This window comes from Zalophus californianus, chromosome 4 (genome assembly GCF_009762305.2).
Source record: "Zalophus californianus isolate mZalCal1 chromosome 4, mZalCal1.pri.v2, whole genome shotgun sequence".
NCBI classification, from domain to species: domain Eukaryota; kingdom Metazoa; phylum Chordata; class Mammalia; order Carnivora; family Otariidae; genus Zalophus; species Zalophus californianus.
This window is the reverse complement of record NC_045598.1, coordinates 92,823,350-92,850,104: the sequence shown is the minus strand read 5'-3', so window position 1 is coordinate 92,850,104 and position 26,755 is coordinate 92,823,350. Positions and strand designations below refer to the sequence as shown.

General features: G+C 41.4%; 1 protein-coding gene across 5 annotated transcripts; it reads left to right on the top strand.

Annotated features, from left to right (window-relative positions):
* Positions 1–236: 236 nt before the first annotated feature.
* On the top strand, positions 237–26,755 carry SLC16A4 (solute carrier family 16 member 4). Of its 5 annotated transcripts, XM_027574813.2 has the most exons (10): positions 237–351; positions 671–713; positions 1,894–1,992; positions 8,137–8,269; positions 9,299–9,442; positions 9,613–9,774; positions 11,226–11,711; positions 13,682–13,893; positions 14,871–14,964; positions 25,947–26,755. In XM_027574813.2, exons 3-10 carry the CDS (start codon positions 1,906–1,908, stop codon positions 26,069–26,071), a joined length of 1,443 nt encoding a protein of 480 aa, XP_027430614.2. In that variant the 5' UTR covers positions 237–351; positions 671–713; positions 1,894–1,905; the 3' UTR covers positions 26,072–26,755. The 5 variants fall into 5 exon arrangements, with proteins under 5 accessions (XP_027430614.2, XP_027430595.2, XP_027430587.2 ...); XM_027574794.2 differs by lacking the exon at positions 237–351 and having other exon boundaries at positions 568–713; positions 26,022–26,755; XM_027574786.2 differs by lacking the exon at positions 237–351 and having other exon boundaries at positions 568–713.

Below are 26,755 nucleotides of genomic sequence, written 5' to 3'. Positions count from 1 at the left end.
TCCATCGACCGAGCTCAGGGAGAGGCTTTCACAGAGAAAAAGGTGGAAGCAAAGCAAGGAAGTTTTTGGTGTTTTTTTGTTTGTTTGTTTTAAGATAGTTTATTTATTGATTTTCGGTAGGCCCTATGCCTGCCATGGGGCTGGAACTCGAGACTCTGATATCAAGAGTCACATGCTCTCCTTACTGAGGCAGCCAGGCGCCCCAGCAAGGAAGTTGTTGATATAGTTTAAAGCCTAGTTCCTTGTGATGAGTTGTCTTTACCATTTTAATTTGGTATCTTTGTGGCATTGACGGGGCTTAGATTTGGGTTTGCTTGCAGAAACCACCCTGGGCCTTAAAGTCACCTCTGTGTAAGGGCTTCCTTGTTGAATTAACTTAACCATAGTTCCCAAAAGGATTTTCTACTTGGTTTACTCCGATGCTTGCTTCTGAGCCTATGGTGAAAAATTCTACTTTCTGAGTCTGGATGGGTGGAGGGAGGGCCTGTGATGATGTCAAATCACAGTGTTTCCTCCACCCCTCAGGAAGTTAAAGTCCACTGGCAGGAGTGACCACATTGGCTCCAACCACACCGACTTAGAATGTTCGCTTGCGTTCACAGTGCAGCTGAATGAAATGCCTTAAAAAGAAGAGTAACTTTGTCGAAAATCCTATACTTTTTCTTCCCAGATTGCCTCATCCGTGGATTCCTTTGCTGAAGACCACATCAAAGGTAAAATAAAGACGGGACAGTGTGTTGGGGTTGGTTTTCTGCAATGTTTTGAATGACCGGCATCTTCCCCCAGCCCCCCACCCCCCTCCCCTGGCCTGCTCACCTGACAGCCTGCCCTGTCCAGGAAGCAACAGCCTGCCTGCCAACCTGACGGAGGGAAATAAAGAATGCTGCATGCTTTCCTCCGGACATTTACATTTCTCTTTGCTATTTCTTTATTTATTTATTTTTTTTTTTTTGCTGAACCACTTGTGAGAAAACAGCAGGTTCTATGATATCTCACTCCTGAGTGCTTGCTAGCATGCAGCTCCCGAGACCAAGAACATGGTCCTAGCAGAACAAGACTACGACCACATGGTCTACTAGAAAGTCCAGAATTCAGATTTCCCCAAGTGATCTCCTAAAGTCCTTTACGACTTGTTTCCTGGTCCAGGATTCATTCGAGGAGCGGTCATGACATTTTTGTTGTCACATCTATTTAGTTAGCCCCTTAGAATATTTTCATTTTAGCAATTGCTTTGTAAAGGGAATTCCTAAACCCGAGGCTTCTCCTCCCTTCCTTGTTTCTCTAAAGTCAAGAGCTCACCCAGAGGACCAGAGGGTGATGCACAACTTCCCCTGGGATGTGGCTTTCAGACCAAGGCCACGGAGGCCAGTGCTAAGAGCGGCCACCTTACAGTGAGATCAGGCTTTGTAGTTAATTCCTTTGCAATTCCTGCCTGAAATAAACGGAATGGTCATCTTTCAGATGCCATTCAGATCTCTGTAATGGCTTTGATGTCCATCGAATCATGGCTTTTCATTAACTTTTTCTCACCTCTCCCATGGTTCTGCCTGGATTGTGATTATGGAATAAACAGGGATAGGGAGACATAGTCAGGCTGACTTTATATGTAACTATGGACATGCCCCAGGATAACTGTCAAAGCCATCTAGACTTGCCAGGGGAAGCTAGGCAGCAGGCCTCCAGAAAAATCCCCAAAGATGGTACAAAACCCTGCTTGCATTTTTGAGGTTGAGATCAGAGCCTGTAAACAATTTAGAAATGAGGAAATCATCCATTTTTAAAGGGGTGGGCTAAAAAAAATTACAAAGGGTTTTATAGCACAGAGAAAAATAAAGTTTAAAAGTTTAGATGAGTTTCTTGTCAACTGAATCAACTGTCTTGGTATTGTCACAGAGACCAACCATCATGATGCAGAGGGCAGGGAAGGCCCGACCTTACACTAAAGCCCTGGACGGAGGTTGGGGATGGATTATTGTATTTCATTTCTTCCTGGTAAGAATTTACTTTCCCCTTTTCTACTGCCCAAAAGAGGGCTCCTCTGGAGAAAGGCTCGGAGCAAAGCCAGGAACTGCCAATAGTTCCCAAAGTCAGTGGCCCACCCTGAACTCAGAAGTTGAAAATGTCCTCCTTGAGTGAAAGACAAAGTGTTTCCCGACAGTCCCCTCCTCGCTGCCATCCCAAAACCTACAGAATGTTCCAGCCACCAGCAGCAGCTCCACCCTGGCTGCATGGCAATTAGGATGCATAGATAATCATACATTTAAGCACCCCAGAAGTAGCAGTGGGAGGTGCTAAAAAGTGCTGTTGGGTGGGTTCCCAGCTCAGCCCAGCATACACATGGCAGCAACCTCCCTCTCTCCTAGGGGATGGGGACATTTTCTCTCTGTCCTGCCTACTGTCCACTTCCCAACCCATCCTCACAACCGTAACTTATGCTAGAATTAGGCCCAGTGTGAATTTCTGATATGTCTGGAAAGGGAGAGAAGTATGTGGATTCTGAAACTGGAGACTGATTTTTCTCCTTCATCTGTAAGCAACTGGACTGGGCACTCCATTTCCTAATTAACTTTTCCCTCATCCTCCCAGAGGCTCTTAAGGTGGTTGTGAGACAGTGGTGAACTGAAATGTCAGCATGGCCATTCTAGAATACTGGTGAGTCCCATCCCAGCTGTGCCCCAAACAAGCCTGTAACAGTGGCACCGGCTCCCACATTCCGCATAAGTGTTCCCAGATCAGTTAACTTTGAGTCGGACTCATGAAGACACCCTATCCCTCCTGTCTTCCTCCCCTGCTCCGCCCTACAGTAAGAAGCTCACAAAGACAGGACTGCGAGTATTGGTGACTACTAATAATCCTGCAGTCCACAATGTGATACAAGAGCTCCATAAACAGGACAATGGGAAAACATCATACCTCCTCCTCCCTAGTGACAGAGGACGGGAAAGTAGCGTCCCAGGTCCTCAGGCAGGATTTATGTAATACAAATCTCCTAACCGGAGGACTATTTGTTAAACATTAGCTTCCTGACCAAAGAAGGTATACTCACTTTTTTTTCTCCCAGAAATGTTACTAATAAGGAAGCTAAGGATGTCCTAAGTCTGAAAGCCCTCCCCAAATCACAGGCTTTGCAGAACTAGCATCACTGGTGAGGGTCTCCAGATCTCCCACCTTTCTCCCCCGTAACGAGCCTTACTTTTTTGACATTCTCCTCTGGGGAGAGAAGTTATTTGCCAACATAGTTGCTGGTAAGAAAGACGCCTAATAACCAGATTATTAAACAATGTTCAGTGTTCCACTTTTCTGGGTTCAACAGTGCTGATGAAAGCACAAAAGAATATACTGAGTCCTCAAGTGTTAACAATTAACTCCAGCTAAGTGACTGCAGTGGTATGTGGATACTTATAGGACTATGGTTTTCTGTCTGCATGAGTTACAAGTATATTTTTCTACAATAGATGAGTTTCTAAAAAGATGAGTGAAAAATCCTGGAGCATGTGGCTAGTGCAACTGAGAAACTACATTATGGGGGGGGCGCTGAAACACTATAATTTAGTGAAACAACTAAACAAAACAAGGTGCTGGAGTGTGCAATATATTCATACAAACACCCTCAGGGGCACATTCAAGTCAGGTGTGAACTCCGTACCCCTTTCCCTAGTCCTGACCTCACACCCTGGGACCCCCGTGTCCCTCCATATACAACCATGCACACTTAATTTGAAAGATTACTTAAAAATAAAATCTTCAAAAAGAGTAAAAGTTTATTTTTTTAAAAAACGATTTTATTTATTTGACAGAAAGAGAGAGCATAAGCAGGGGAGAGGGAGAAGCAGGCTATGGGGCTTGATCCCAGGGGCTCAATGCCAGGACCCTGGGATCATGACCTGAGCCAAAGGCAGACACTTAACTGACTGAGCCACCCAGGCGTCTCAAAAGAGTAAGTTTTTTAAAAAGGACTCATTCTAACTTACCACACTTTGTAACTATATATTTGCATGAGTTTTGTGTTTTTTTTTTCTTTCTGTATTCAGTCTCTCACTGGACTGAGTGTCCCATGATGGCGGGTACCATGTCTCACCACCATTTGCTCACCATTGTAAGACCAGCCCCTCATAGTAAACAGCCTGGCACATCGTAGGCACTCAATAAATACCTGTTGGTGGATGGGTAGGATGGATGGAGGGATGGATGAACTGACTGATGGACACACTTATGAATATAAAGCAAGTGATTATGATGAGATTGGAGATGGGTAGGGGCCTGTTTAAAACACTGGTTCTTATCCTGAGGCTGAGGAGCTAATGAAAAAAAGCAAGCAAGGGAAAGGATGGGATCAGATGTGTATTTCAGGAAAATAGCTCTGCCTGCAGGGTGGATGATGATTGGCAGGGGATAGGCCTGGAAGCATGGAGATCCACTGGATGGGTGTTGTGATCATCCAGGTGAGCAAAAAAGGCCCTAAATTAAAGCAATAGCAGTGAGGATGGAGAAAATACAGGTCCGTGCAATAGGGAGGAGACAGACCTATAAAATTTAGACAGGAACAGAGTATCAGGATGAAAGGGAGTCAAGGAGTCCTGGGTTGTTGGCTTGGGCAACTTGGAGGATAATGCATCACTCACTGAGTTGGAGGACACAAGAAGGGAAGAACATCTGAAGATGCTTGGATGGCTTAATCCTGGGCAGGGACCGTGGGTCCTGTGATGTAAGCAGTAATGTGTTCAGCAGCCCACGCGCAGGTGGAACACGGGATCTCGTACTGAAATCTGTGCGTCATCGGCATACACTGGTTGGCTGGAACCAACAGGCTGGATGGGGAAAATCGCCAGGGAGGGGGGAAGAGAGCAACTCAGCAGAAGCCTGGGGAAAACTGATGTTAGGGGTCGGGTGGCAAGTAGCCCACGGAGGAAACTAAGAAGCAGTGGGAGATGCGGGGATGCAGCATCACAGAAGCAAAGGCAGAAATGTCCAGGAGTTAAGGGCAATGAACAGATGCTCCCTTGAGGTGAAATGCCACAGAACTGATGACGGGGTTTGTTCAGCAACAAGGAAGCTTCTGGTAGCTTTGCTGAGCATCCCTACAGTCAATGGTGGGATGTGAGGAAGCAGAGATAACCTAACAGACTGTTCTCTAGTTTGTGTAGTCCAGGAAGGAAGAGCTGGGGTGATAAGAGAGAGAGACCCCGAGTAGAAAGAAGTTGTTGTTAAACAACAATTACCCCATCATTTCTGACTAAGCCTGATGCTATCAAAAGGGGCCCCTTTGGCTGATCCAGCCCCCTTTCCCAAGACAATATTCTAATGAGTGACCTGGTGAGGGAGCTCTTACTGTGTATGAGTGTTTGTGTGTGTGTGTGTGTGTCTGGGGTGCTCTTAAAGATACTTTATACTTAGGGGTGCCTGGGTGGCTCAGTTGTTAAGCATCTGCCTTTGGCTCAGGTCATGATCCCAGGGTCCTGGGATTGCGCCCCGTATTGGGCTCCCTGCTCTGCGAGAAGCCTGCTTCTCCCTCTTCCACTCACCCTGCTTGTTTCTTCTCTTGCTGTCTCTGTCAAATAAATAAATAAAATCTTAAAAAAAAAAAGTTGTCTTTAAAAAAAAATACTTTATACTTAAAGATATTTAAGAAAATAAGGGGGCTGGGTCAGCCACAGGAGAACTTCTAGGGGCTTTTATTTTGGGGTGAGCCCATTTACAATGTCTGAGGTGGACTCTGGAACAGGACTGAAACCCACCTACCTTAGTCGAAAGCCAGGATGAAGTAATGAAGTAGCAGAATGTAGATGTACCTAGTCTGCTTGGATAACTAAGGGAAAATTCAGATCTTGGGAAAAAGAGTTTTGATATCGGAGTCAAAACAGAAACAAAGTTGGAAGGTTACAAGTTAAGGGAGGGAGGCAGAGCTGATGCAAACGCTGTGTCCTTGGCTTTCTTGACACACAGTGGAAAGCACAGACCCACTTATCACAGACAAGTCCTACCCACTCACTGCTGCTACGCCCAGACATCAAGGACAGACCAGAGAGGAAAGGTCCTAAACGGGGGAGGGGGGTGGGGAAGGACACAAGAAAGGAGAGGTCAGTCAGCACTATCTAGACACCAGCATGGAACCATGTTCACAAAAAAAAGGGAATGAAATTTTACAGAATGATGATGCCTCATTGTGGTGTCCCTTGCTCATGAGAGGCTGCAATCACCACTCTGCATTCCGAACTGAGAAAAACAAGTGGGGGCCGCCTGTGGTTTGCTATGCTCTCTAGCTTCATTTCCTGATAGAAGCAACTCTGAGGAACAGGAGGATTATAAATTGCCTGAACAAGGGCCTGATAAAATGTCTTTTTCACTTGTGAATGTAGAGCCCAGGTGTCCGTGGCATTGTTCACTCTGAATAAGGACAATTTTGTTGCTACTATCAAATCAAAATGGGAAAAGTACATTAAGGGACCCCCTTCTCGCCACGCCCAACGTTTGCAACCTCGGAGCACCACTGGTTCTTAGTCCCTTACTCCAGACAAGACATACTACTAGTTTGAAACAAGAGTCAAATGAAGGGGATTGAGGAGGAAGCTGTTGGTTACGGAGCACGCGGGGGCGGAGGGAAAGGGAGGCCTAAGGGGCAGCAGGTCTCCGACGTGCGTGAGCAAGTGGATGGTCCCAACGACCAGAGAAATGAAAAGACTAGGTGAGGGGCAAGGGAAAGAAGGGTCTAATTTCGGATGGGTTGACCTGAGTTAGATACGGTGGTCACACAAACGAGTCCGAAGCTCTTGAGAAAGCAGAATGGTTACGCAAGGTAACAAAATCAGTTAACAGTTTGAGTCTTTAAGTGCTATCCTTTACCTGAACTTTCTCAATCTTCAGTTCTATGAGTGTAACATTTCCTTTATCTTCACTTTACAAAAAAGAAAGCTTAACTTCTGTGAAGTGTTTGCCCAAAGTCACACCTCATAGGATGTGGAGCCAGGATTCAGGCCAAGGCAGGCTGACCGCAGAACAGCACTTGTAACCATGACATTATGAATACGTGGGTGGTAACTTAAACCTCAAGTGAATGATTGTCTACAGACCAGTTATCGAGTGAGATGAGTGAATGACAGGGGCTAATACTTACCAGGCAGACAGAGAAAGTGGAATTGGTGAAAGGGAGCCCCAGGTCTGTGGCTGGTCAGTGAAGGGTGGTCAGGTTGAAAGCAGAGAAAGTGGCCTTGGAAAGCTAAGGCCACCGAAAAAAAGAAAGGGGAAGCTTGAAAGCACCTGGAGACAGAGAGTGCACGCGGCTCCCATGCTAAGTGCCTACAGACCCTGGCCCGGTGGCCTCCCTTCAGGTTCCCCCTGCTGACCCCTGCTCTTCACTGCCCCCAGGGTAATGGGAATTCTAGGAAACAAATGTTAATAGGCCACAGAAAGAAACGTGACCTCAAAAGGGATATTCCTCCTAGTGGAAGGGAGAACGGTGGTGCTGGCAAGGAGGGTTAGTTGGGACAAAAGAAACGGATGGGGCATATAACCAACCATAAGCTGACCCTCCAGCCTGTTTACCCTTGCTGTTCTGGCATAAATTAATAGTGTTCCTTTCCGCCCTCAAGTATTTCCATTTGGACGATATATGGCCTCCCTATTCATATATCAAGTGAGGAAGGGCACTCAGTTTAAAAGCAAAGTTAAAGCAAAGCTAATCTATGAACCGATGGGAACAATTCATCTTTTGGACCAACGTGCTTCTCTCACAAGAGTTAAATGCAATTAGCTGTCTTTAAGGGATGCGATTCCAACAGAACAGTACAGTGACTGGTCTGGAGTCAGTCTATCTGGGTTCAGATCTCACCTCTGGCACCCCCATCTTGAGCGACTTTTAATCTCTCTGAACCTCACTTTCCCAAAAAAAAAAAAAAAAAAAAATTGATTCCATAGCCTTGGAATGAGGATTAAAGGAGATGCTTTTGTGTCAAGTACCTAGACACTCCAAGAGGATGGCTGCCCCACAAAATACAAAATGTATAACATGGAACCAACAAACTGGTAAATAGCGGTGACCTGGGGCCAGGGGGGTAGGGTCATAAGAACGAGCGGCTGTAACCTTCTCTGTAATGGCTCACTCACCACCCGACTTGGACTCTTTGGTCTGCTTTGATTTAGGTAAACATGTTTGTGATGGGGATGATCAAGACGTTTGCAATTTTCTTTGTGGTTTTCCAAGAAGAACTTGGAAGCACCTCAGAGCAAACTGGTTGGATTGGATCCATCATGTCATCACTTCGTTTTTCTGCAGGTATAAAGCTGGCAATAAGCTTGCTGTCCAAGGAAAAGCACCACAAAGGGCAATCCCGAGAAGATTCATCTGTCAGTCATTTAAGACTGAAGCGTTGCTAAAACTCAGATTCATTAATAGGTAAAGCTTAGAAAAGTTAGACTTGAAGTGTTTAGCCTCTACTTGATTTGACAAAATCAGAAGAAATAGGGTTCAAAAAGAGCTTAAGAATCCAACTATTTAAGTCCATGATTCAATTTCTCACGCTTTGTTTCTTTCACAGTGCCTGAACACAGGTTCAGTGAGCCAGTCTCTCTGGGAAATCAGACCACAGGGTTCTTAAGCCCAACATCTAAGCATATTCAAAACAACACAGAGAACCAATTCCTCTTCCTTTGCTTCTGTTTGGGGCTAAAACATGATAGGGTAGATTAATGATCGAAACTTGTTCTAGTCAATCTCATTTTGTGTGTGTGTTTTTTTTAAAAGATTTTATTTATTTATCTGACACAGAGAGCGAGAGCAGAAACAAAAGCAGGGGGAGTGGGAGAGGGAGAAGCAGGCTTCCCGCGGAGCAGAGAGCCCGATGCGGGGCTCGATCCCAGGACGCTGGGATCATGACCTGAGCCGAAGGCAGGCGCTTAACGACTGAGCCACCCAGGCGCCCCTCTGGGTTTTTTTTTTTTTTTTTTTTTTAAGGTTTTACTTATTTAAGTAATCTGTACACCAACGTGGAGCTCGAACTCATGACCCTGAGATCGAGTCACATGTTCTTCTGACTGAGCCAGCCAGGCGCCCCTTGTTTTGTGGTTTTATCAAACCTGCTTATTTACAATCCTCTTTAAAACAAACAACTCTTTTTCCAAAAAGCACAATAGTGTGGGCCTGGGAATATTATGAAACCCAATACAGACACCTTTCTAAAGGATATACAATACTCCAAAGTCAAGTCCTCTTGTTTTCCTTCAGTTGCTCATTTAAATTGCACATCAGAAGATAAGAAATGCCAGAGCGTATTTACCTGTACTTGCCTTTCTTCCTTTTTCTGAGGTCCCCTGGTTGCCATTACTTGTGACATAATTGGAGAGAAGGCTGCCTCCATTCTTGGGGTTTTCCTTGTTACTGGTGGATATCTGATCAGCAGCTGGGCTACTAACATTCCCTTTCTTTGTGTGACTATGGGACTTTTACCTGGTGAGTTCACGGTAAAAATAAGACTGTAAAAGATGGAACTAGCAACCTTCCCTTTTACTGTCTTGTCCATGGGCCCAAAAGGCCTACTTAAATTATCTCAGTTCCAGGAGAGTATCTCATCTGGTACCAAGTCACTTCATGTGATTCCAAGCTACTGTTTTTCTTTTTAGGTTTGGGTTCTGCTTTCTTGTACCAAACAGCTGCTGTGGTAACTACCAAATACTTCAATAAACGATTAGCTCTTTCTACAGCCATTGCCCGTTCTGGGATGGGACTGACGTTTCTGATAGCACCTTTAACAAAAGTCCTGATAGATCTATATGACTGGAAAGGTAAGTCATTCTGTGTCTGAACCATCAACTCCACAAGGTATGTTCAGCTCTTTCCCTCTAATGAGTGTAAGTGAAGACTTTTTGAGCCAAGGAAGAGATAAGCAGGATTTCTAAAGTAGAGTAAACCTGTGCCTCCCCTTCCTTGGAGAACACACAGCAGAAGACATGTTGAACTACTTGCAGGCTTCGCCACAGACCACCCAAGCAACTCAGACTTCACATGGTTCAGGTCTGAGGGGATGGAGGCCATTCTGTGAAGCTGGCAAAACACCTTGCAGGGAAAGTGATACTCCTGAGGACACACGGATTCCCTCCTCCTCTTCTACCACTAAAGCACTCACTTTTCAAATACTCTCTTAAGAAAAAATTCCACATTAAAAAATACCTTATCCATCTGACTAAAATAGACCGAGAAAAAGAAGGGCGTAAACAGAGCATTATGTTCCTTAATCTTTTATATACCATCATCTATAAATTTTTCACAAACAAATGAAAACCATTCACTCCACAATTTTCTTTGTGCCTCACCTAAAACATTCGGATTAAAATAATCTTAAATTACTGGGAAAATATACATATATGTACATGTACATATATAGGAATATATACAAACCTATTTCTACCTACAGAGCCTTTCTGTTGACGCCTTCCTTTCCCAAGTGAAAAACTACCAGTGGTTTCATGGTAAACAGAACCAGCTGGCAAATCTGTAAGACAGGACAGCAGAATCTACAGCCAATTCCATCTCTGAAAGCACCACACACAACCCACAGCTTAGGTCAGACCACGCTGAAACCAAGCAACTACTCAGCTTCCAAGGCAAGACTGGCGTCTGTCTTCTTTCAAGGAAATTAAAAATGGCATGAGATGAAAGGCTGGCCCCTCTCCTAAGGCAGTTTGCAAATGACCTCTCATCTAACTCTAGAATTCTGTATTTTCTATCCTTAAATCTATATCCCCACTTCAGGATATCTTAAATCCCTATTTAAAACACACCGTAATTTTCTAACATTTCAAATATCCACCCCCCCATGCTCCCCCCCCCCCAAAATTTTTTTTCCTCTCGCACAAATAACATTCTCCTCGCACAAAAACACACCGTATTTTCTAACATTCTCACCCCCCCATGCTCCCCCCCCCCCAAAATTTTTTTTCCTCTCGCACAAAAAACATTCTCTCCTTCCACATCTCCTGGTGCAGCTTTCTGGTTTTCTATTTTCAAAGGACGCCCTGTTTTCACAAGGATCCAGTGGTGTGTAGGGCTAAAAATGAAGTCAGCAGATTTAGACACTTCAGTTAAATTTAGGGGACAAAGTAGTGTTTTCAGGAATCACTGCATTGTGACTGAATATATTTGTGGTGGGGCCCCTTCTGAGCCTAAGAACACAGAGTATTGTGAAATGAGAGGGGTCATTTTTAACCTAACTTCTCACTTTCTCTCCCCCATTTAGGTGCCCTTATACTACTTGCAGGGATCACACTGAATTTGGTGCCTACTAGTAGCTCTCTAAGACCCATCCATATCAAAAGTGAGAACAATTCTGATATTAAAAGTAAAGGCAGCGGCTTATCTGCAAGTAATCCAGGGGCAGTGGATGAGACAGAAACGTCATCCTGCAATGAGACACAAGAAGCCACCATCAGGGACAGTGCTATGCAAAAGGCCGGACAACCTGGTACAAGTTTAACAGTCTCACAAAACAGAGAGTTCAACAACGAGCCTAACAGGGACAGTTATGAGAAAGAGGTTATTTCACGGAGCTGTAAACAAAAACTCTGTGACCCCTCCCTTTTAAAAAATCCTTTCTTCTACATATTTACCTGGTCTTTTCTCCTCAGTCAGTTGGCATATTTCATCCCTACTTTTCACCTGGTGGCCAGAGCCAGAACACTGGGGATTGACACCCTGGATGCCTCCTTCCTCGTTTCTGTAGCTGGTAAGAAAGCATACTTCAAACTCAAAAGGAAAGATAAATTTTACAAAAATTTATTCGATTTTATAAAAAACTAAAGAAAAACAATTTTTTAAAAAAAGGAGTTATGGGAGGGCCAGGAAAAAGGAAGTCTTTTGAGGCTGGTGGGAGCACCAGGCATGTCCCTTCACAGACCTCTGTCACTGCATCTCGCACACAGGAGCTCTATACCAGACAGCGGCCCCCAAGCAAGTCTTGTTCATTTTCATGTCAGTGTCTGTCTGACACAGTACACATTATTTATTGCATAAATACTTGATTTTAAAAAGTTGGCAACAGCCACCTCCAGGAAGCAGGAAAATCATAGGCAGATATCGGTTCTAGAGCTTAGACTTCCTGGGTTCATGTTTTGTTCTGTATTTCCTAGCTGTAGGACCTTGGGCAAGTTACTCATGTTCTCTGTGCCTCAATTTCCTCATCTGTAATACAGGGATAATAGTACCTATCCTCAAAAGGTTATCAGGATTAAATGAGCAATGCATGTAGAGTTTAGAATAGTGCCTGGCCCATCATAAGCATTCAGTAATGTTCTATTAGTATGGGTAGCTAAGTATTTTTCCCCTTGCACTCATAGTAAGACAGATAAATATGCCTGTTAAGGTCATGCACTAATGGACTGGGCATCATTTTTTTTTTAAATTAGAATATTAAGTTAAAAATGGAAACTATCGCTTTAGTTGAGTATTTATAAAAATGTAAGGAAGCAAAATGCTTAATTCAAAAGAGGTGGATTCTCTCAATGGACAAAATAGCCTAAAAAAATAACATGGAATGGGACTATTCTAAATATGTGGAAATTCTATGTAGCTTGATGTTAACTTTTCTCTCCCTAATTTCTTGAAAAGACTGCTTACACAGTCCTTACAAAACTGACTATACGCCATTCCAACTGCAAAGACACCGCACTTCAGTCAACTAAAGCTTGTGTACACAAGAAAAAGATACACAGCTGAACTGCTTTTTTTATTAAAATGTCCGGTAGTCATCAATTAGATCAGATTAGGCTATGCAATGGGACCAAAGAACATAACAAAAAGTTTCCATATGTATCCTAGGAAGTAACTGTAAAAATAGAAATAGTATGCATTTTCTGCCCCCCCACCCTTTTTTGTGAAGCAATTTAGGAAGAATTTACAGTACAAAGCAACTGTAGCTCATGCTACAATTGGTGAAAATGTTCTATTATTTAACAGCTACATTAGTTTATAATCGATAAAAAATAAGAATATTCTGTTATCATGAAAGAAAAATATGATTCTCAAATTTTATTCAAGTTTACACCATAGCTCCAATGTTCAAAATGAGCACACATTTCCAGATTTCCTACTTATTTCCCAAAAAAGCAAAACAAAACAACAAACAAAACAGATTTCCTACCTATTTCCAAGCATAATAACCTTTAGAGGAGCACTTAATTACCAAAACCTCATGTACAACCATAAGAAAGAGTCCCAACATCTATTTTTTTTTCAACGTAAGACTTTATTATTTATAATGTCCAGTCTTCCACCATCTGACTCCCCAGCACACTGCCCAGAGGGTCTACCAGTCTTTTAGAACTCTCACTCCCTCACCTGCAGGACCTCTTTGAGGAAGGCCTCCTGAGCGCTGGGGTCTCTGTAACCAGGGATTCCGTTAGGTGGTACAAGCTTTCCAAACCCGATGAGGAAAAGAAAAACAAAACAAAACACCTGAGGGGTCTTCTACCCAACTCTGGAGGAGTCTTTTTTGACATTGTATTAGATGTATTTGGAGTCGTTAAACAAATGATTGAATCTAATGACAGACAGATGACACCATTTTTTTGCTCCTATGTCCTCACCTCAGGAAGAAGTCGTATTACTCAGGAAAAGAGGTCTTATGCAGTTACACTTTCCAAAGGGGCTAGGGAAACGGAATTCGGATTTCCTAAGGTCTTCTCAATCTTGTTCCAGGTATCACTGAGGCAGTCAGTCAGATAATCTCTGGATGGGTTGCTGATCAAAACTGGATCAAGAAGTATCACTACCACAAGTCTTACCTCATCCTCTGCGGCATCACTAACCTCCTTGCTCCTCTGGCGACCACATTTCCATTACTTATGACCTATACCATCTTCTTTGCCATTTTCTCTGGTGGTTACCTGGCAATGGTACTTCCTGTACTGGTGAGTGGACATACTCATTAACACTGTTAGACCATTTAGAAAAAAGCACGTATTAATAATAACCTCCCCAAAGAGATTACCTATTTTGTGTTAATTTTTATAATTAAAAAAAATCGTATGCAAGGCCTCCAAAACCCTGTAGCTGTATCCTGTCCAGTTTTCATCTTACCTTTGGGGGAGGAATGGTGAGAGAACATATATGAGACAAAAAAGAAATGAAAGCAAAAAGGGGATCAGCAGGATTTCACTTTGTTTCTCAGTCCCCCAAAAGGTTAGGTTTGTGTTTACTTGTTTCCTTCAGCTCCAGAAATTTCTTTGGCTCCTTCTAAGACACCACCTTGAGGAGTTCCTTGAGAGAAAAAGGGACTTCCTGACCAGCGTGGCTTCTCTCTTGTTAAGACTAGTTCTATGTACTTTAATAGGGACATCGTTCATTTCCTCTCTACTTTTACCCCAAATTGACTTAAAGTCCTGGGCCCAAAGGAATGGAAATACACAAATACTTCATGGATTCTTCTGGCCTGATATCAATATTCGCGTAAGGGCTGTAGGATATTATATGCTTATGTAAAAACCAAACTTTCTAAAGCTGAAATCAACCTGGAAAAACTGACTTCTTACAACCAATGGCTGGTATTTAGCCATAGGTGGATTTGAGAATACCACTGTCAGCTCAGAATGTAAATACCATTTCCTAATAGAGAAGAGTCGTGAGGATCAGGGAAGAAAGGCACCCCTGAGTTGTCTCAAAGATTTAAAATAAGAAGCCTCATGTTCCTTACTAATAAAATGAAAACACTGCCTGCCTGGCACAATAACTCTTCCTTGTTTGCCTCAGTGCTTGTAGAATATCAAGGCAAAAGGCCAACCAAATCACCTCAGAAGTCAATCGTTCATAGTATTTATCTCCTGGTAGGCACAGGTCTCTACAGAGTTTCACCTTCAATATGGCTAACACTGGATTCTAATCCCTACAGGTTGATCTGTCTGGGAATTCTAGAGTACACGGGTTCTTGGGACTTGCCGGTTTCTTTGCTGGGATGGCTGTCCTTTCTGGACCACCTATAGCAGGTAACAGCTTAGCTATATTTTGAGCAAACTTCAATAGCTAAAAGAAAATGCTGATCCTTTATGAATGGTAACATGCAATGACAGTATCAGGTTAAAAGCCTGATGAGATCTCTGCTGTTCCTACGCTCACTTTGACATCCCATCACCAACCCAGGAGAATCTGAGGATTCACTCAACAGATAGTAAGAGGTTAATTAAGCAGCTTCTTAGAGTATCTTGGGAGTCTCAGAGCAGGGGACTGTGTGTATATCTACTTGCCTAGGGAGACAATCCAGAGTTTTAGAAGATTCTCAAAGACTGATGATGCCTTAAACAAACCAACCACTAGCATCTTTTATCTGAGCAGGAGTCATTACAGAGCTTGAAGGCTGCCTGACCCCTCTGCTCTTCAGATGTGCTACTACACAGCTTGTCCAGGCTTCCCAGCATCTCTGATTTTCCAAGAGGGATGATGGAGGCCCTTCATACTCTATCTGGTCCGAAGGTGGAAGGATACTTGGCCTACAGGCCAGAATCTCTGTGGAGAGGATGTGTGGGGCCCGCCACTGGTGAATATTAAATACAAGCACAGGAAAAATTGGGGGAGTTCTGATATTTAAGCTAGCTTTAAGACTAAAGCATTGTTTTGCATGCAGGTTTAACTTAAATGGACATTCCGTGCTTGCTGAACATTTAATCCAAGACTCTCAAAAGACTACTCACACAGAAATATTTCGAGGGAACAGACTTAAACTTTAGTATTTTACACACTACAGGTTCTCAATGTTTAAATGTCTAAATTACTACAGCATTTCCAATCATCCACAAAAATGTATTCAGCCTAAAACTTCCTTTTACTTCCTTCAGTCCTGAAGTGAAACAGAAAAAATTACAATCTTGCCTATCTTTGTTTAAAAACTAAGTACTAGTTAGGTTTGCACCTAAATATAAGACCTAGAAAAGGCAAACAGCAAAAGGGAAAGTATAAAATTCATAACAAAAATTATTATTGGATGGAAAAAAACACACCATTATCTGAGGTTCAATTTAGGTGTATCACTTCTAAAGGAAAAGTTTATACAAATATACAACCAACTCCTACTTGTGTTTATGAGCCCACCTCTGCCCATGTGGTCTAGCTCAGCCTACACCTCACACCTGGAAAGCAGGTTCAAATTTTAAAGTCAGGCCCAGACTGTGACGTAGGGGCTGGTAACAGGAGACTAACACCAGATGTGCTTAGCAGAGCAGCTCTACGGCTGGTGCCCAGGTCCGCGAGCTAGAAAAAACAGAACTCAAATATAGCTTGCCGATGCATTTTCTCAATCTTGACCCTTCTTCAATGGCCATCCCCGTGATGCCTTGAAACTTTCCAAGCCTATTAGGCCCAAAATATAGGGAGGTAACAAATACCAGGGCACAGGGTATCTTATTCAAAAGATAAAAACGTGTAACATGTTTAGAGATTTCAAGTTTTGTATGTTTTTATATATATCTTAAAATGTTTATTATTTTAAAAATTATTTCAGAGAGAGAGAGAGAGAGAGCGCGCACGTGTGCACGAGTGGGGGCAGGAGGGGCAGAGGGAGAGGGAGAAGCAGGCTCCCCGCTGAGTGTGGAGCACTAAGCGGGGCTCAAACCCAGGACCCTGGGATCATGACCAGAGCTGAAGGCAGACCCTTAAACAGACTGAGCCATCCAGGCGCCCCTACATCTTAAAATGTTTAAAGAGTTCAGTACATGAGAAGACAAGGCAAGTTTTGTGAGGACTATTACTCTAAAGGGAAGAACTACAGATGGGTGTGTGGGTATTGAATCAAGTTGTTGGGTCATGATCTTTTAAATTTTTTTAATGAAAAAGAACAGATGAGGGGTGCCTGGGTAGCTCAGTCGGCTGAGTGTCCAACTCTTGGTTTCAGCTCAGGTCGTGATCTCCGGGTCCTGGGATCAAGCCCCGTGTCAGGCTCCGTGCTCAGCATGGAGTCTGCTTAAGTTTCTTTTTCCCTCTGTCCCTCCCCGCTGTGCTCGATCTCTCTCTCTCTCTCAAAAATAAATAAATAAATCTTATTAGGAAAAGAAAAATAGACTACAACAGAACAGATTAAAAAACACTGTGCATCGCTTTATTTTAAATGTTTAGTTCATACATACACACACACACACACCTATGTCACATAAAATATATGTGATGTAAAACACACTTCTTATGGTCAGTGAGTCAAAAAAATTTTCAAGCCTTTTATTACCCAACATCCACAATACCCTAGCACTATATGTGAGGATAAGGAGAGCTCATGAAAGAATTTTTACCTACCAATTCTGAGAATATTATCTAGGCAATCATTATTTTATAAATTCTACAAAATAGTCAAAGGAAGTGATAAGGCTGTTGCTGATAGCCTATATATAGATTTTTAGTCTAGGAGTTGCTCACGGTATCTTAAACAAGATTAAAATAATACAAAATTCAGTTAAATTTCCTTCTCTATACCTTGATCTCTCATTGACTGCAACGCTGTGCTAAGCATCTTGTTAAAGGGAGAAACTTCAGTAAAGTCCTTACTCATGTAAGCCATTCCTCTGTGAAACAACAAAGAGAATTTTACAAAGGCCATTAGACTTGTTCCTAACTTTTGACTCCAGCAGCAAGGACCAAAGAAACATCAAAGATGTTGATTTACAGATTCACTCAGCTCTCAACAGGTATGGGCAGTCACTTTATCATCTTCAGTTTTAACTAAATCAAAAGGCTTACTGGTTATAAAGTATTACATTCTCAACCAAACTTAAGATTTTCCGAATGTAGGAGATGCTCATTTTGTACTTACCTAGATCTGTTATTATCAAATCGCAGAAGTTGAAATTCCTACAAAACATTACAGGCATTTTAAAATTAGGAATCTAGCAAACAGTAAAATTTTTCACAATAACCCTCAGTTAACACTAAAAAGTGTAACATCAATTACATTAACAGTATTTTTCTCCTTCCTGTATAGAAATGAAAAAGAAAAACAAGTTAGTCCTATATACAGCATGTTTTTTTAAAGACTTTCTTTATTTGACAGAGAGAGACACAGCGAGAGGGAACACAAGCAGGGGAGAGGGAGAAGCAGGCTTCCCGCCGAGCAGGGAGCCCGATGTGGGGCTCAATCCCAGGACCCTGGGACCGTAACAGGAGCCAAAGGTAGACACTTAACGATTCAGCCACCCAGGCGCTCCCCTATACAGCATATTTTAATAATTCAAGGAAAGAAAAAAAAAAAAAAAGGCGTAAGAAACCCAAAGGAATCATACGACTGAGTTTTTAAAAAATATTTTTCTTTTAAAAATTATAAATAGAGGGGCGCCTGGGTGGCTCAGTCATTAGGTGTCTGCCTTCGGCTCGGGTCATGGTCCCAGGGTCCTGGGATCGAGCCCCACATCGGGCTCCCTGCTCAGCGGGGAGCCTGCTTCTCCCTCTCCCACTCCCCCCCTGCTTGTGTTCCCTCTCTCACTGTGTCTCTCTCTGTCAAAAAGATAAATAAAATCTTAAAAAAAAAAAAAAGTCAATAGAGCACATGGGCAAGAAAATTATTTATATACCTTCATTAACTCTGAATATGATAAGAAACATAGTAGCAACAAAATGTATCAGATCTCGAATGAAAATGACAGGGACTGAAATGGAAAAAAGTGAAAAATTATTCCCCATACACACAGAGCTTCTTCCACCCCACAGCCCCTGCTATTCCTTTCTAACACTCCATGACAAATTCAGTGTTAGTTAATAACAGGATCTGCTTTAGATTTGGACAGTTTTTTAGGATTGTTCTAGGTTTCCTGACCTAGGGTGGTCAACAGACCTAAGTGCAGGCCAAATGTCACTGCTCATCCAAACCCAAGTGCTATTTTTTGCTGGTGGATGGCATCCAGAGCTACAAATTGGCCCAGATGGAAGCCTTAGAAGGTTGTAGAAAAATAAAAAGTACTGATATTTTAAAACCTTATATTTCTATTTAATCTCTGTTAACAAAAATGAACCTGCAAAAAGCAATATAAATACAAAATTCATGCCTTAAGCAAACAAAGCATATAATCATACTCACCAACATATAAGTAGGAATGTGAAATTTCTAATCTTGTATCCAAGGCATTTGATATGTGAGCCCAAAAATGCTAAAGGCTCAGTTTCACTTAAAAATAAAACCACCAAGGTTTTATCAGCTGCCTATAAAATAAAACTGAATATGCAGTTCCCCTCTTTTCCACATACCCTACCCATTGCCAACTGATGAATGCCTATATTATGTGAATACATATATTTTATACATATTTAAACCAATTACAAATATAATCTGAAAACTCCCTTAAACCACCCTCAATAATTATTTGATAACTCGGAATTCATTCAATAATTATCAAGCAACTTATTAGCATAGCACTCACCCATATAGAGAAATAATATTCTCTTATATTCTCTTATAGTTCTTCCATAGCACCTTGGGTCATGGCACAGCACTGTCATACACTGCCAGAAATTAATACCAAGGACAATAGTCTAGAACCTGTAAATTTAGAATTATTAGAATGTACATTCTTTCTCTACTTCATTAATTGAAAATTTGGTTAAGTCACTATAACTTGGTTATTGTGAAAACTGGTTAACTCTGTTTTACCTTTATTTTTTTTAGTTTAATTTAAATTCAATTAATTAACATATAGTATATTATTAGTTTCAGAGATAGAGTTCAGTGATTTATCACCCAATGCTCATTACATCACATGCCCTTCTTAATGCCCATCACCCCTTTACCCCACCCCCCATCACCCCTTCCCCTCCAGCAACTCTCAGTTTGCTCCCTATGGTTAAGAGTCTCTTATGGTTTGTCTCCTTCTCTGCTTTCATCTTATTTTATTTTTCCCTCCCTTCTTCCCCTATGCTCCACTGTTTTATTTCTTAAATCCCACATATGAGTGAAATCATATAACTGTCTTTCTCTGACTGACTTATTTCACTAAGCATAATACCCTCTAGTTCCATCTACACGGTCACAAATGATAAGATTTCATTTTTTTGATGGCTAAGTAATATTCTGTTATACACACACACACACACACACACACATTCTGCTTTACCTTTAAATGAAGACATCCTGAGCTGTGGTATAGTAAAAATGACCTTAAAAAATACTGAAGCTTCACTCAATCAAGTAGTTATTTCACAAAAGTGGTTTTTTTCAACAAACTCAAGGAAAGCCATTTCTAACAGTGAACAACTATAAGCTACTTCTACTCCAGAGTAAGTTAAATAGTTCCTAAAGGAGAAGTACGTCTCTCTCTTGCTATTATTTGTCAACTTCACACCTCATCAGAAATACCATGGAAGGAAACTGGTAATTTTACACTAACTCTTCATCTGTGTTTTACAAGAGCAGACAATGGCTAAAATGGAAATTCATCCATCTAAGCTTGTATCTGTCCCATTAATCCAGATAAAGTCATCTCCTCATGAAATGGTCACTCCCTCTCTCTATTCTATCCTCATTTCAGATACAACATGAAACAAATACTCCACCTGTTCCTCACTCCATCTTTTAGCAACCATGCCCTCTACAGTTTTATCATCTTGGCCAATCGGCTGAAAACTTCTCTATGACCTGAAATTTTATTTGGAAAACAAATCAAACAACTCAACCTTTTGATTTGCTATAAATCCACTTTGGAGGCTGGGGTAGGTAGAGATAACTAAGAAGGCAGAGTAGAGTTCTCTGTCCTCTAAATCCTGAGGAATATATTATACCCTAAAGAATCAAAGGAAAATAATGCAGATCATTAATTACTCCGTGATTATTTTCCCCATAAACAATAAAGCCCCGAAGAATTGTAATTTATTCAGTATTCCTAAGATTGATGAATCCCTATAAAAACATCAAAAATAAAATCCAAATAGCTCTCGACTGTGGTTAAAAAGAGGGCAGGGGTGGAATAGTCTTTTCTTCACAAAGCCAAAAAAAAAATCAAGCTTCAAAATCCTAATACACAGCACAATACTTTTTTTTTTTAAGATTTTATTTATTTTTTGACAGAGAGAGAGACAGTGAGAGAGGGAACACAAGCAGGGGGAGTGGGAGAGGGAGAAGCACGCTTCCCCGCTGAGCAGGGAGCCCAATGCGGGGCTTGATCCCAGGGCCCTGGGATGACCTGAGCCAAAGGCAGATGCTTAATGACTGAGTCACCCAGGCACCCCCAGAGCACAATCCTTTTAATGAAACTCATAGCATAAAGCAAATACTTAAAGCACTCATGGTAAATCTTACTTACATAGTGACTTGAGAGAGCACCTGTCTTAAAAGGCAGTGAGGCTTGGGGCGCCTGGGTGGCTCAGTCGTTTGAGCAGCTGACTCCTGGTTTTGGCTCGGGTAGTGGTCTCGGGATGGTGGGATCGAGCTCCACATGGGGTTCTGCGCTCAGAATCTGCTTGTCCCTCTCCCTGCTCCTTCCCCTGCTCTCTAATAAATTTTTTAAAAAACCTAAGAAAAAAAAGGCAATGAAGTTTAAATTTGCTAAACCATGTTTCCCAAGATTTTTCCCACCATAGCACATATAAAAAAAGTTTATAGAGCACACCAGAAGTAAAATGAAAAGGCTGCTAATAGCCAGCCAGTGGTTCCAGTGACTCCAGGGATGACAAAAGATCATTGTCTCTGCATACCTTGGAAGTCTGCCCAACAGCTGGAAGTTCTGGTTCAACACCCGCTAGTCACTTACAGAATTTTCAACCACTAATTTGAATTAGCATCAAGGAACTTGGGAATTAAGGGCCTTATGGGTATATTTCAAGTTTTAACAGGATGACCAATAATATACTTACAGTAGTAATCCTAATAAAAAGGATTCCTGGGACACCTGGCTGGCTCAGTTAAGCATCCGACTCTTGATTTCGGCTCAGGTGATTATCTTGGGGTCATGGGATCAAACCCTGCGTCAGGCTTCATATTCAGCATGGAGTCTGCTTGAGTTTCTCTCCCTCTGGCCCTCCCCCTGCTCAAGTGCCCTCTCTCTTAAAATAAATAAATTAATGAAAAAAGAAAAAGGATTCATAACTCAGCTCAACAATCTAGTTCTGAGATATCAGGGGTACTATTTAATTATTTATTAAGGATTTTTATTTATGTATTTGACACAGAGAGAGAGAGAGTGAACACGAGCAGGGGGAGCAGCAGGTAGATGGAGAGGGAGAAGCAGGCTCCCCACTGAGCAGGGAGCCCGATGTGGGGCTGGATCCCAGGACCGTGGGATCATCACCTCAGCCGATGGCAGATGCTTAACCAACTGAGCCACCCAGGTGCCCCAGAGGTACTTTTTAGACAGGATGTTACACTCATTTTTAAATATATATGCCTTTGCCCAAAAAATGATGCAGAAGAGTTTAAAAGTGTTGACATCTAAAAAAATTTAGAACCCTACATTAAATATCGAGTTTGACAGACTATAAAAAAAACTCATTTGCAAAACTGTTTATGGACGCTGAGCCCTACCTTCTTAGTTGTTTTAAATTATCAAAGGAAATATTATTAGACATTCTTGCTTAAAATAAGGGTTATAGCCATAGACACAGGAAAATAATTTGGACTACAATTTTATTGTAAGACTTGATTGGGTCACGCTATGATGAGTTATGCTTAAGGGAAGCCAATGAATCTGCACGATGAACATGCATCTCAGATGAATCTGGGGTAGGTAGTCTGTAAGCACTGAGGAAATGCTTACAGGGCACTTGAGTTTAGGCAGTCTGTACCAGCTGCCAGTGTACTACTCCTCAGACTGTTGGCTACATACAGTAACACTCAGCATGGAGTGGACACTTAGATGGATGCACACGCTTCTGGATTATGGCTTGGTGTATTATCTTGTCTTTCTCTGTCATTCACAACGCTTTTGCTATGACCACAAAGGAACACTGTCTTTTGAATGTCAACTTAGCTGTTTACATTTAAAGTCGTTAGAATATGATAGGTTCTCAACTACCAACCATCATTTCTTTTAAAAATACACATGCAGGAGCCTTAAACTGTTTAGGGTTGAAAGTGCATTTGTAAACAGATTTTCCATACTGTTACCAAAAAAGCACAGAGATCTAATAAAATCAGACCAAATATACAGTCTTTTACGGTGGTGGAAAAAGGCTGATTATTCTAACCAAATACAGTAGATGTTTCAATACTAATGAAGCTCTGAATTTAACTTACTTAGTAGCCATGTAAATTTAAAGCTTATGACAGCTAATACTTTCACAAAACAGTCAATAATATGAAATAGCCCTACATCCTACATTTCACTCACATTTGCGAATTTTATAAATATAAAACTAAATACTCAACTACACATGATTAACCTACTGAATGGCAACTGGATCTTAGAAATAGAATTTTTAAAATTTACTAATATCTCAGTTATCAAGTATGAATAAGAGGAACAAATGTTTTATTTAAAAAAAATTTTTTTAAATTTTTATTTACTTGAGAGAGAAGCATGAGCAGGGAGCCCGATGCAGGGCTTGATCCCAGGACCTAGAGATCATGACCTGAGCTGGAGGCAGATGCCCAAGTGACTGAGCCACCTACATGCCCCAAGAGAAACAGATTTAAAACTAATTATTTCATTAAATGTTGTATGGAAATACATGGAGAGTTCTAAAAATGCTAGATAATTACCTGCCCCTGGCAAGAAAATATATTAATATATTTTAATCTTTCAGAAACATTTTGACTTTAAATGTGTATGTGATGGGGCGCCTGGGTGGCTCAGAAGGTTAAATGTTATGCCTTCGACTCAGGTCATGATCTCAGGGTCCTGGGATTGAGCCCCGCATCGGGCTCCCTGCTTGGCAGAGAGCCTGCTTCTCCCTCTCCCTCTACTGTTCCCCCTGCTTGTGCTCTCTCGCTCTGTCAAATAAATACATAAAATCTTAAAAAAAAAAAAATGTGTATGTGAAATCAAAGGCTTATTACCAGTTTTCTAGGATTTATAGAGATCACCACCACCCATTTCCACTATTTTTACCTACACCCTCCTGAGCTTTTGGCAGCACAATCTACTTCCTTATCTAAGAATTACTAGTCTTTTCCAGAGCATTACTTCTAATATCTCTATCTTACAATTCAATACATCTCCTGTACTGGTGGGACTAAAGCAAGAATGACAAGGGACAGGAAAGGGTGCTGGTGCTTTCTATACTTCCTCCTTTCTAGAAATTTGAGACTGTCACCTACCTACCTCTTTGATATCTAAAGGGCAATCACAATCAACATAATACAAAGACTTGTCCTGGTCAGTTTCTCTCCACTTTTTTGCTTAACTCCAAGAAACATTTGAGGTCATTGATCCAACAAGGAGTTAACAGGTAAAAAGCAAGTTAAAGTCAGCTGAATTTAAGAGGCTATATTCATTCATTCCATCAAGAACAGGAAACATAAAGCTAATGAAGCAAACAAAAAAACTGAATGTCTATATCAGAACCAAATAAAAAAAAACAAAGGACAGGAGATAAAGACATACACAATCAGACCAAAAAGAGAAGAGGGTATATGCTACCCATTCATTCAGTGAGAAATCATGTTCCAAAATATAAATGAAAAGATACAACATAAGCTCCATGAGGGCAAATATTTCCATCTGTTTCATCACAGATATACCCCCAGTACCTAGAAGTGTGTTGGCAGATAGGACCAAAACTTCTTTGAATAAACGATCAGAAGAACAGCTTTAACTTTTTAAGGTATTTTAGGATTAAAAACCAATTTGCATCTACAAACATAATATGCATATAATACTTTAGAAAAGAGGTTCTTAGAGTGTGGTCAGTGGATGCCTGGAAGTCCTAAGACCTTTTTACAAAGCCTCAGAGGTCAAAACTATCACAATAATACTAAGACGTTATTTGCCATTTCACAAGGCTGACTTGTACAACTACGTTTAAGCCAATTCCTTGCACAAATATTCTTTGCCACCATACACTCACAGGTTTTTAAGAAAAGTGTTTCATTTAAAAAGTTCTGGTATGTGCCAGTAGCCAAATGATTCTGTGGACCCACTCATTCTTGCTTTAAAAGTTTAAAATTTTTTTAAAATTTTAAAATTTTTTAAAACTTTAAAATTTTCATTTCAGGGGGACTTATAGTCATCATTTAACCCATCTAAGTAGTCACTTTTTTTTTTCTTAAAGATTTCATGTATTCATTTGTCCAAGAGAGAGGGAGAGGGAGAGAACATAAGCAGGGAGAGTGGCAGGCAGAGGGAGAAGCAGGCTCCCTGCTGAACAAGGAGCCCCACGTGGGACTTGATCCCAGGACCCTGGGATCATGACCTGAGCCGAAGGCAGACAAAACCGACTGAGCCACCCAGGCGTCCCAAGTAGTCACTTCCTTTTCACATGCTCTCATAGCCTCCTGAAACTTCCCTTCATAGCCCTTATGACATATGTTAAGTCATGCAGTTAATACCCAACTCCCCATGAAACTGCACAGTCTGTGAGGGCAGGGAGCACATCTGTTTTGGCTCATTACCATTCTCTCCTCCAACAACTAGCACACTGTTGGGAACGTAGTAAGTACCGAAACTGTTCAGTGAGGGGAAAAAAGATAATCAATACTCTTTTTTCTTTGGAAAATAGTAGTAATTCACAATTATTTTCTTTGTAAGAACAGTGGCTTTCTAATAAGATTCATCGTAAAATCAGGGGCACTGATTATACGTCCCTAATTTTCCCCAATTTCCACTGTAAGACTGCAGATGAGTTCTGAGTCTATGATGACTTTTTCCCCCCACAGGGTCAAGTCCTTAACTCAGGTGCAACAGATTTAACTTCATCAATAGAAAATAAGGCAAGCAGCTAGACTAACTTCCTAATGGGTCACAATACATACTAGTAAGTACAGGAGGCTCCTCCCCTCGATGCAGTTGATTGCTGAGAATTACTACCTGAAAGGTCTGCTTCACTAACACAGACCACTCCTTCCTTCCAGGCTGGTTATATGATCACACCCGGACATACACCGGCTCCTTCTACTTCTCTGGCATATGCTTTCTCCTCTCTTCAGTTTCCCTGTTCTTTGTACCGCTGGCTGAGAGACGGAAAAACAGAGCCTGACCAGAAAGGAAAAGGACTGCAATCAAGCAAGAGCTTAACAAAACACAATCTAAACTAAGAAGTCACTGGAAACAAAAGCTTGGAAGAAACCAGTTTCCTCATTTGTAAAATGAGAAGGCAAACCAGATAATTTTTAAGTTTCTTTTTTGCTTTTGCGTTCTGAGGAATGTCTAATTAATAGTGAGAGAAGAGTAATAGCCACTTAAACTAAGCCATTTGTTAGTATTTAATCAGAGGCTAAAATCTTCTTCAGTCAAAACAACTACCTTAAGTATTAAGTAAAAATCCGAATAATAAATTATTACTTAATAATAAACTGACCAAACTCTCAACTGTGCCTTGGTAATCCAGCCACTAAAATATGTGGAGGTGAAAAACCATTCTCATTAGCTTAAAGAAGTATTAAACGTAGCCACTGGCTGAGTAGGACTCTGAAATCTGAGTGAGTATTAAAGGCTTGTTGAGTGACTAGAATGGTATACATCCTCCAGAAAGTTATCTTTCCTTATTAGAAGTAATTAGAAGTAATCTGTTTTCATTATTTTGTTTCCTAAATTTTCTATGCTAAATGTGTATTGCTATGTAATAAAAAACAAGAATTGCCCAAAAAAGGGGGGGGGCACCTGGGTGGCACAGTTGGTTAAGTGCCCGACTCTTGGTTTCAGCTCAGGTCATGAGCTCAGG